An 11,971-nucleotide genomic window follows, 5' to 3' on the forward strand; every position below is an offset into this window, starting at 1 on the left:
TGAATGATATACTTCAAGTATTGATGCAATGGTGAAGTTATTACCCCAATAGTATGAATCCAAGGCTTTCTCAACAACATGTTATAGGAAGGATGGATGTCCATCACTTATAGTTATTCAGAAACACTTTTAGTCCCACATACAACTCTACTTTCAAAGTCCCGACTATCTATTTTAGTGAGTCATCATGTGCCCTTACCATTATGATACTAGACTTCATATGAGATACATCATTAGGCATCTCTTATAGCATGTGTGTTGGTAACATATTTAATATTGAGTCATTATCAACCAGAACCTTTCCTATCAAAACATCTATGCATTGTATCTTGATGTATAATAGTTTATTTTGACCGGTGCTCTCGGGGTCTAGCTCATCTACAATGAAATATAGATAACTTAAGGCTTGAATTCTGCAATTCATGTATTTCATGATCTCTTGATTGATATTTTGAAGCACGTGTGCCTCATTTAGCCTTTTTTATAAAGCTTTTCGGTGCAGTTCAGAACTTAAAATAAAAAATAACAAAGATATTTTAGCAACAGTTCTTTTTGAGTTGTTCAACGACATTATACTCATCTATTACAAGCTTTTTTACTTCCTTGGACAAATTAATTATCTCTTTACTCTTAGCTTTTCTCTACTTCTCAAGCTCCTTTGGGTAAAGCATTTTCCACAATGAGTACTATGAGTCAAGCTTCTGATTTCTTCTTGAAAAACAATTACTAGTTGCGTGTTTTGGAAGAAAAACTCATAATTATATGGCAAGACATTGTAGCTCTCATTACTTGCTCTACTCTGGGTCTGGACAAAATCAGCTTGGCTAACCCACTGGCAGTAAATTACACCCAGCAAACGTCTTCAACTCCGAGTATCTCTTCGATTTACCCAGTTACCAGTCAATACACAATGTTATATTAAAACTTGTTCAAAATAAAATCTGATGATTTGAGTTGGACTCGGTGGCTAGTCAACTCTAAAGTGAAAGGTTTAATTACTATACTTAGAGGTGCATAGCATTATAAAGTTTAAGTTTTCCTTCAAGGTGCCTTGCGGCTTTTAATTATTTGTAGGTCTCAAGACCTGGCCCAGATGATCAAGATCAGGAATGAGAAGGACTGAACTCTATTAATTATAAAATAATATATTTTTTAAAAAATATTTTTAATATTAATATATCAAAATTATAAAAAATATATATATAATAAATTTTTAAGAAATATAATTTTAAACACGACACGGGGATGAACATGGTCCTACCTATTTTTTTAATGTTCTTTCCTTGTGGGTTTCGTGTTTAGATTTTAGCGGTACTTGCTACAGTTATTTAATGCTCTGTTTGGTTGCCAGAAAACGACTCCACGGGAAACAAATTTTAAGAGCAGGCATCTCTTAGTATTTCGCTTTCTGATGGAAAATGAGCTCGAAAAAACAAACAAGCCTTCGACTAAACATACAAAGTGCATGGTATCAGATAGTATTTGGTCTTTCTAGTGCCATTAATGTGCAATCAGAGAACATATTTCTGGGTTAAGGTTTCCTAAACATGGAATGACACTTTGATTGGTAAATGTACTATATACTATATAGTGGGCCCTGTGCTACACCGCCGACAGGATTTTTTTTTCAATATACAAAAAAGTGTCAAGGTGCTAGAGTGTGTTTTATAGAAATAATAAAATCTTAATCATCGACTAAAATGTGAAATAAATATTTAATAAAACAAATTAAATATTATATGCGTCAATCAATATTAAAATATATAATATTAATTAAAGACTAAGTTACGAAGTTGAGAAACAAATGCATATAAAGATATTTAATTATGTGTTGTAGAGAGCCTTTTAATTTTTTTTTAGTTTAATTATATGACACTAATTTATTTTATAAAAAGAATAATAATTTAAATTTTATTGAAACAAAATTATTTACTAGTAAAAATCTTCATTTTCTTATTAGTATCCTTAGTATAAACAAAAAGTAACAATTTTTCTATATCATTTATTTAATAAAAAACAAAAGCATTAAGAAGATAAAGATTAAAAAAAATATCTTATACTAAAACTCATTTGTCTCGTTGCTCACTAAAATATCTATTTTTTAAACAACATCCCATCATCATCTCATCATCAGCAAGTTTCAATTATAAAAAAATAAAATAAAACTTTCATAATTTTAATACGAGTTCGAATAATACAATATTTGTGCACTGTCGTGAGGAACTCTTTAAAATTATCATCAAACCTGACTTTGTTGATCTTGTTGTCCAAAATCCTTACCTAGATCAAGTTTCAAATAAAACCATATAGGAGTTGATTTGATATGATATGATTAACTCACTGGATTAAAAGACAACAAAGAAAAGTGATAAAAAACATGGTTTGACAAAGAAAATTTTTAAGATGATAATTTTTTTTTTTGTAAATATTGAAACACAGACATGTTGAATTGATCTTGGTCAACCAATCAAATTTGTAGCTTAGATCATATACTGTATTGAGTTTAGTAAGTTTGCTTTTATGAAATTATTTTTTATTCAATTGTACAATAACAAAGATAGACAATTAAAGTAAATAAACCATATTAAACTAAAATATTGATTATTATTGGATGCATAAAAAGAACCATCGCTAATATTTTGAAAGCGATTTCTACAATCTTATTCGATAATAGAGTAAAAAATAAATAGTTTTCATAAAATAATATCTAAAATACATTCTTAATTAATATAATAATTAAAAAAACATACCAAATATATTTTTAAAATTGTTTATTTTTTAAGAAATTATATCAAAATTGTTGAAAAACAATAAAATGAAAAAAAAAAGTCAAGCGCACTAGCTTGATGACCTATGATCCTTGAGCCATAAAAAAGCTCATACAAGTGGGTCTGCCAGCCTAGGCTTGCTAGTCTTTTTTCTCAAGTTGGACGGACATGATTTTTTTAATAAAAAAAGTAGATGATGAGTCGTTTGCTACCTAAAATCCAACCACCAGAGAGGTGGCTAGAAAATCAGGGGTTGTTATTTCGATTTTAAAATTTATTTCAACTTATTTTCACCTAAAAACACTTAATAAACATCATTAGATCCTTAAAAATAATAATTTATCAACCCAAAAAACCCAAACATGTCTAAAAACACATAATCAAACAGTGGAAAAATTTATCTCTCAACCCCGATATACCTTTTTTCAGGTAAGATGAAGGTTTAAAAAGACTTCAATGGAACTTCCTATATCAAATGAAATTAGTTGACAACTATCCTTCTTTACTATAAGAATGTAGTTTTCAATAATTTTCTTTATCCTTCATTGTTTTCCAACGATTTTTTCTCCTTCCTCAAACTTAGGGGTTTGAAATGTAAATAAAATGAAGTCTTTGACTAAATCATATAACTTTCAAACTAAAGAAACAAAAAAACAATCTAGATAGAATCTCGAGGCTAAATTTTTTAAAAAAGTCGTTAACACTTTTTTTAAAAAATAAAAAAGGTTGTTGTTTCACCAAGCTTTCCTTGTCTTTTATTCTTTACAAACAACAAAACTGAATTATTTTTTTTTGCAAAAATGAGATTCAATTTAATATCGAGATGATTTTTTCGAGATTGTAGTAAATCAATTGAAATCAATACGAAATAAATTATCAAGCAAATCACCACCAATTAACACAACGTGAAATGATGAAATTAAAAAAAAATTGATGGGCGGATTAAAAAAATAAAGAACTAAAAAAGATTTTTTTGAAATAAAAGATTGCTATTTCACCTTACTTTCAATTTTGGTACCATCGTTTTTTACTTTTTGCAAACAATCAAATCAATTTCTCTTTTGCAAAATTAAGAACCAATCCAATATTATAATATATTTTTTTTAAACTGTGATAACCCAACATAAAATAATAATAAAAAAATTATTGAACCCAAAAAAGTTGAAAAAAAAATTAATTAACATGATGAAAAGGACATAAAAAAAAATTAGAATGAGGAGGATAATAGTGTTTTCCTAATTCATTTTGCCCCGTTTGTTTGCTGGAAAGTAGTTTCCTTTTGGAAAGTGAATTCCGGGGAAAGTGAATTCCAGGAAAGTATTTTCCGATGTTTGGTAGTGTAATGGAAAATAAGTTGGAAAACACTTTCCAGTGTTTGGTTATGTCATGGAAAATGAGCTGGAAAATAACTTATTAATGTTTTATTTTTCTCAAGTTTATTAAAATAATGAGGAACAAATCTTACAAATTAAAAAGTTGAATGAGAATGAAATTGAAAAAAAAATATAATTTCATAAATTATCTCAAATAAAATAAATAATAATCAAAATAATAGAGATCAAATCTAAAAAATTAAAAAAAATAAAAGGTGAAGAAATTAAAATAATAATAATTAACATTTCATAAATTATTTCAAATAAAATAAGTAACAATCAAAAGAATGAGGACCAAATTTGATAGATAAAAAATTTCAATAAAAAATGATAAGGAAAAAGCAAATAGCAATTATAAAAATAAGGACCAAAATTAATATAAAAATTAAATTTTAAGAGATGGAATTGAAAAATAAATATTAAAAACAAATTATATATAACAATCAAAAGTTTGAGAATCAAATTTGATATAATCAGCAAATAATGACATTTCTAAATTTTTCACAACTTCTGGAAAGTGTTTTCCGCCCAAATTTTTTAGGAAAACACTTTCCTGAAAACCAAGCCAATTTTTCCTTTGACTGGAAAGTGTTTTCCGTTGACCAACTTTTCTAATGGCAAACAAACACAGGAAAGTTTGGAAAGTGGTTTCCCGGAAATCACTTTCCGGAAAACAAACACAGCCAAAAGGGAAAACACTTTCCTGAAAACCAAACCAAATTCGAAAAATATTTCTGTTGACTGGAAAATGTTTTCCGTTGACCGAAAAGTGTTTCCGTTGACTGGAAAATGTTTTCCGTTGACCGAAAAGTGTTTCCGTTGACCAACTTTCCTAATAGCAAACAAACACAGGAAAATTTAGAAAGTGGTTTCCCGGAAAGTGAATTCCGGGAAACAAACATGGCTAGTTTTTTTATAATAAAATATAATATAATTTATATATGATAATGATAATAATTAGCTAAGACTAGAAGAGACAGAATATAGGAAAATCAAGGAAACTTGGATGAGCAAGAACAACATTTAATAATAATATACTTCCTATTATTTGGTATTTACAAATTACAACAGCCCATCGACGAGAGCAGACAAGACAAGCCATGACCATTGCCGACCCACTACTATCTAATCCACGTCGCTGTCGTTGATAGCCCACGTGATCTTGATCAACAAAGAACAGACTCAATTACTTCAGAATAAAGACAATAGCAATGCCAATTTCTTCAAACCCACTATCACTTCACAAATGTTCTAACACAAGCTTCGCCATTACAGGCTACTAGAAGCTGGAAATTTACTGGGTACTGCTAGTGCTACATCATTCATCCATTTATCTATCTATCTGTTCTTAAAAAATCAACCTCAACACCAACTGGGTATGATCAGAAACTTTCTTTCTTTTTTCTTTTATCGTTTCTGTTTGTTTTTATGATTAGTTATTCAGTTTTGTTTATTTATTAAGTGTTGTCATTTTTTTTTCTGGATAACTTTCATTAATGTAAATTATTAGGGAATAATTTTAGTTTGTGTCTCAGATCTCTATTCTTCAGTCACATGATATCTCATCTTCTTGTTGTACATAGAGTTAAAAGAATTAGTTGAAGAATATTAGGTTAATCAGAGAGAGGTGCCTGAAATGATTTGTCTTTGAAGGTTCTAGAGGAGTGCTCCTCTATTATACAGAAGGTGGGGCGTCTCTGATGCAAAGGAGTAGTTTTAGAGTTGGTGTTCTTGTAGTCTGTGGTGAACTGGAATTTACCTGTTCCCAATTCTTACTTCTCTTATATATCATGGACAGCAACCAGGAGCTTGTTTATATTTATATATCTTCTGGTGCAAAAGGGGTTGTGATTCTTGAAACAGAATATTGAGAACTTTTTTGATTGATTGGTCTGAGCGGTGCGAACTTTGCAGATATTCACAGTTCTGAATCAAAGCTGAGTCTGAGATGGGGAGAGCATTAAGAGATCTGAAACTCTGATTTGATCCTAATGGATAGAAGTAAGACCATTGTTTGGTTTAGGAGGGACCTTCGAATTGAAGATAACCCTGCATTAGCTGCTGCTGCAAGGGATGGTTGTGTTTTCCCTGTATTTATATGGTGTCCTAAAGAAGAAGGACAATTCTACCCGGGTCGAGTGTCCAGGTGGTGGCTGAAGCAGTCCCTTGCTCACTTGGGACAATCCTTGAAATCTCTTGGTGCTGAACTTGTTCTCATCAAAACCCATAGTACAGTTGCTGCTCTTCTGGATTGCATCGAAACCATTGGGGCGACGAGAGTGGTATTTAACCATCTGTATGGTATGCTTTCTTTCTTTGTTTCCTTAAACATGACTTGTCCCAACTGCTATTGAACACCCAGATTCACTTGAATCAACTCGATGAAGAATGCCAACGTGTGATTCTTTCTATTTGTTATCTGGTGAACTGTATCTAATTTATGGCATAATGTTAATTAAATTGGGCTTTTTTCTTCATGGTGGGGTGGGGTGGTGGGGATTGGGGGAAAGTCCCAAAAACTTGTACAATTGGTGTGAGAGGATTATAAATGTTAACGATTCTATTTTTCAGTTGAAGTTATGGCATATCAAACAAGGGAAACATGCTTGTGGTTCCTAAGAAAATTAATAAAAGGAGCATGGCTGATGAAATTTAGCAAAACTCTTAACCGTGGTGTTTTCATTGCAGCAATAGATACAATTTACTGTTCATTGCTACAATGAAATTACTTATTTATCTTTTAGTGGGAAAAAATTAGGCCTGGAGGTTTTTTTTTTTTCTTTTCTACTGGTTATTAAAAGATTGTTGGTTATTAAAAGACTGTTTGAGGATGTATGTGTCTTTTTCTTTTTTTAACAGTAAAAATATTTTTTTACCCTAAAATCAATACTATTGACAAACAACTTTCTTGACTTTTTACAAGTTTCTTAGTAGTAAAAATATTTTTTTGCCTCCAGGAACAAAAAAATTGTTAGTTTTTTTGGTTTTTTCATTGTCCATGTACAATACAAGTATGAATTTAACCTTGGATTGGACAAAAAGTAGCTTTGCATTTGGGTATTTTTTTTTTTTTGTACTTTCACACGAGTATTTTGTATAATTAACAGGGTCATGAGGGACGTTTTGGTATTTTCATGTTTACTTTTGAATATTTAAATCAGAAAACTCTTGGCGCGTGTTGATCACATGTCAACGAGTGGGTGGCGCCTGCGCCATTCAGGCGGTGTGTAGGACGCCACCTAATGGCCAAATTTGGTCTTCTGCTGTTTTCCTGGATGCGCAATCATGCCTTCTTCCACACAAAGCGACGCGTGTCTGTTTATGGTGGTTGGATTGTCACTGGCGGTCATTTGTTTCCCCTCTTTTTTTTCCCGCTCGTGACAGATAAAGTAAACCTTTATCCTTTTTGTTTTTTGTTTTTTAATTTCAGTCTTTATTCTTTTAATTTTTAAATTTTGTTCTGATTTTTTTTATAGATGTTTTTTGTTTTGCAATTTAGTCTTTCATTCAATTACACTTTCTCGTATGTTTTACTTTTAATTTCAGTCCTCATTTTTTTAATTTTTGATTTCGTTCTTATTCCTTTTATAGTTTCAATCCTTATTTTTTTAATTTTTTTATTCCTTTTATAGATTTTTTTTATTTTCAATTTAGTTATTCAATTACAATTTCTCAAATGTTTTGTTTTTCATTTCAGTCTTTAACTGGCATTGTTTTTTTTTTCAAAAAAATATTGGTTTTGTGATTAAATTTTTTTCCAATAGGTTTATTACGGTCTCATTACTTAGGTCACGAGTTTTACATGTCTTTTGTAATGTAAGATTTTTGAGAATTGTTTTGTTTGTGTTTGATTTTTCAAGATATTATTTCTAAAAATAAAAATATTTATTTTTAAATAATATTGTTGATGTGTTGGGCCTTGCGTAGTATTTTTTTTAAGGGCATGAGTTTATTCAATTAGTCTCATTTGTGATTATCTTTTAGGTCATGAGTTTTTTAAGGTGTGGATTTATCTTTGATTGATTTAAATAAACAAGTTCAGTAAACATAATTGAGTGAATGTCTCGTTTTGTTTGATTAAATATCTTGACTCTATTCATTTCTTATTTTTTTCAATTCTCTTTTTGTTATTGTTAACTTATTTTTTTGTTTTTTTACATAAATGGTTATCGATTTATTTAATTAGATGCTTGCATAGGCTTTTCGATTTACACTATGAATATTTTTTATACAAGAAAACACATCGCGAAGCAGCCTGCATGCCTTTTTTTTTTTGAAAAAAAATTACAACCAACGGCGGAGCACGGGTTACATAGCTAATTGAAATCTAAATATTGTAAGGAAATCCTAGTGGAGCCGCTCAATGATCCTTAAAGAGGTGGAAGCTTGTGTTTCCTTATCACTGACCCATTAGCAAGTAAAAAGAAATGCGGTATAGTTTTCTTGAAGTAGATAATAAGGTTTTCTATAGTCAATCAGAGTTAGGAATTAACTGGCAATATTCCATCTTGGAAGATGCTCTTGTTATTTTTCTGGGCTCTGAGCATGCAAGATGTCAATTACTCCATGATTTTCACCGAATCAATCATAAAACTTGTGCGCACTGATCCAGAGACGCACAACAAACGTGGATAGCATATACTGTCAGAGCATAAATAATTTACTTCTTAAATGATCAGCTCTGTATAGGTCTTTGAAATGAGTATGTGTTGCTTTAAGAATGATAGTTTTGAGTACAATTCCTAGTTTCCTTATAAGAGGAGTTTATTTAACGTCTAATTACCATGTTTTCCTTTCCATTTTCTCGTTCTCCCAGATCCTGTCTCTCTTGTTCGTGATCACAACATCAAAGAAAAATTGGTGGAGCTTGGCATTTCTGTACAAAGTTATAATGGAGATTTGTTGTATGAACCGTGGGAAATATATGATGAAAGAGGGCATGCTTTCACGACATTTGAAGCATACTGGGACAGGTGCTTGCACATGCAGATGGAACCTGTTTCACATCTTCCTCCATGGAGATTGGTACCTGCTGCAGGTAGATTTCAATATGTTCAATCTGGTTCTCTTATTACAAACAATAATAAGTTTAGAATAGAAACTGTTGATTTTGGTGCAACTTCTCCTGCAACTGGAGATTAAATCCCCATGTCTGTGTGCTTTTCAGTGAGGAAAATGAATAATCAATAATTTTCTCTTTCATGACAGGAACAGTTATGAAATGTTCAGTTGAGGAATTAGGTCTTGAAGATGAAGCCGAAAAATCTAGTAATTCCTTGTTAGGAAGAGGATGGTCCCCGGGTTGGAGCAATGCTGATAAGGCTCTAACTGAATTTGCTGAACAGCATCTAATTGATTATGTGGAGAGTAGGCTAAAAGTTGGGACCTCCACCTCACTTTTGTCCCCGTATCTTCATTTTGGAGAGCTGAGTGTGAGGAAAGTTTTCCAGTGTGTGCAATTGAAGCAGTTATTGTGGGCAAAAGAAGAGAACTTAATGGGGAAAGAAAGCGTGACTCTGTTTCTTAGATCCATCGGGCTTAGGGAATACTCCCGTTATCTTTGTTTTAACTTTCCGTTCACTCATGAGAGATCGTTGTTGAGAAACTTAAAGTATTTTCCGTGGAATGACAATCAGGTCCATTTTAAGGCTTGGAGACAGGGGCGGACTGGTTACCCATTAGTTGATGCAGGAATGCGTGAGCTCTGGGCAACTGGTTGGATACACAACAAAATAAGAGTAATTGTTTCAAGCTTCGCAGTAAAAGTTCTTCTTCTTCCATGGAGATGGGGAATGAAATATTTCTGGGACACTCTTTTGGATGCAGATTTGGAAAGTGACATCCTTGGTTGGCAGTATATTTCAGGGAGCTTACCAGATGCTCATGAGCTTGAACGCTTGGATAACCCAGAGGTATATTGGATTACTATGTTTATTGTAACATCTGCAATTGAATTGTATGTATTTCTCCCACTTCCCCAGATGAAACATGCTAAATTTTGCATAAACTTCTCCAGCTTCGTACTTCACGTATGTAGCACAACTAATTTAGAGTCTCTTGCATGTGATTTGTGTTGTATAAAGTCATGTGCAGAACATGTTTTCTCAAGCGTTCCTTTCTTACAAGATGGCTCGATTGTGGCTTAACCACACTGGAATGGAAACTTCACTTTCTTTTCATCTTTTGCTTTAATACTGCATGAGAAAATCCATACTTTGGTAGAAGTCGTATCGCTGAATCTTGTGGAAATGTCATCCATGGTGGTTTAAATATGGTTTATTGGCTTCTTGAGCTTTTGATAGCATGTTAGATTTCTAAATCCTTTTAACACTTGTTCAGCAGTTGGGGCTTTTGGGGATTTGCTTGCTTATTTCTATTTTATTTTGGTTAATATAGAAATCTTTGTAAAATTTATGATTAGATGAATCCAGATACCATTGGAAACTGGTTTTGATGCGTCTGAAACCCATCCCCCGTTTTGAAAAGGACCCAGTATCTAATACCTTGTAATAAAAACTTTTAGGCTTTCATGGTCCTGGGTTTCCCTGATTGTTTATAAGAATGTAGCAATTTAACAGTAGATGGTGGGTGTATTAATTAAGAGTACAATTTTAAGGCCCTATTTTCATGCCTTATTTTTCTGAATCATGCGAGTCAGATTCAAGGCTCCAAATTTGACCCAGAGGGTGAATACGTGCGGCGCTGGTTGCCCGAGCTAGCAAGAATGCCAGCTGAATGGATCCATCATCCTTGGGATGCATCCATTGCTGTGCTTAAAGCTGCTGGAGTTGAATTGGGAATCAATTACCCAAAACCTATAATTGATATAGATTTGGCTAGAGAGCGTCTAATGGAAGCTATATTCAAGATGTGGGAAATGGAAGCAGCTGCACGGGCTTCAAATACAAATGGAACTAATGAAGTTGTTGTTGATAACACTGATGATACTGAGAATTTGGCCATTCCGAAGGTTGTCTTAAAAGATAAGGTTACTTGTCCTACTAATTCATCTAATGATCAGAGGGTACCAACAAATCAGAATTCCAAGAATATTCCAGCTTATAGGAAGAGATCAAAGTACATGGAAGAAGAGAGACCACAACCAGATAAATTGCATAATGATGGTAATGTAGTGGGTACCACAAGAAAGGATGAAGACTTGTGCTCTACTGCTGAATCTTCATCAGCTAAGAAGCAGGCCACCAGCAGTTGTTCGTTTTCTGTTCCCCAGTATTGTTCCTCCTCAGAAGGCAAGCCTTTGCAGGAGAGTGAATCTTCTGACCTCAGGCAGCCATTGCAAGCACAAATTGAAATGGAACAGAGTTCGAGCAAAGATGGTAAGCAATTGCACTTTATTGTCTAGATGATCGAAGTGGATACAATTTATAGTTCTCTTATCTTGTCCCCGATCATCTGTCAAAATCATTACTGAAAACAAATTTGCATGGTTTTCTCCCTACTTTTCTTCCTTTCGGCTACTAATGCATTTGCTTAGGTTTCCTTCTACTAAATTTGCATTTGCCAAACATAATATCTCTATCTATCATAAATCCATGCGCTTCTCCACTGTCAATCAAGAAAGATAGCTTATTTGACAGATAAGCTCCATAGTTTTTCAGGGCCATGTTTTGACATTACAGGAGTGTAAATTTGTTTCTTATTGAGTTTGCTTCTTGCTGTCTATAGACAAAATCATAGAAACAGGCTTAAGACATGTAACATAGTTTTGGATATGTATGTACCTTCTTACATGGATATGATGCTTTTATGGTATATGTGTGCACTTTAGAGCACATATAAATAAACAGTGAATAGCCTCTGTGTAGTCAA

General features: G+C 32.5%; 1 protein-coding gene across 3 annotated transcripts; it reads left to right on the forward strand.

Moving 5' to 3' along the window:
• Positions 1-5,290: 5,290 nt before the first annotated feature.
• LOC18102473 (cryptochrome-1) lies at positions 5,291-11,971 on the forward strand. Of its 3 annotated transcripts, none has more exons than XM_024610575.2 (5): positions 5,291-5,517; positions 6,056-6,442; positions 8,958-9,179; positions 9,356-10,053; positions 10,800-11,971. In XM_024610575.2, exons 2-5 carry the CDS (start codon positions 6,133-6,135, stop codon positions 11,502-11,504), a joined length of 1,935 nt encoding a protein of 644 aa, XP_024466343.1. In that variant the 5' UTR covers positions 5,291-5,517; positions 6,056-6,132; the 3' UTR covers positions 11,505-11,971. The 3 variants fall into 3 exon arrangements, with proteins under 3 accessions (XP_024466343.1, XP_052312478.1, XP_024466341.1); XM_052456518.1 differs by having other exon boundaries at positions 5,296-5,517; positions 5,947-6,442; positions 9,350-10,053; XM_024610573.2 differs by having other exon boundaries at positions 5,299-5,517; positions 9,350-10,053.

Source organism: Populus trichocarpa, chromosome 10 (genome assembly GCF_000002775.5).
Source record: "Populus trichocarpa isolate Nisqually-1 chromosome 10, P.trichocarpa_v4.1, whole genome shotgun sequence".
Lineage (NCBI taxonomy): Eukaryota > Viridiplantae > Streptophyta > Magnoliopsida > Malpighiales > Salicaceae > Populus > Populus trichocarpa.

Excerpts from the sequence above, each read along its gene's own strand:
- LOC18102473 (XM_052456518.1), top strand. The coding sequence starts at position 6,133 with ATGGATAGAAGTAAGACCATTGTTTGGTTTAGGAGGGACCTTCGAATT. Across the intron at positions 6,443-8,957 it reads GGTATTTAACCATCTGTATG|ATCCTGTCTCTCTTGTTCGT; the intron begins GTATGCTTTCTT and ends TCGTTCTCCCAG. Across the intron at positions 10,054-10,799 it reads AACGCTTGGATAACCCAGAG|ATTCAAGGCTCCAAATTTGA; the intron begins GTATATTGGATT and ends CATGCGAGTCAG.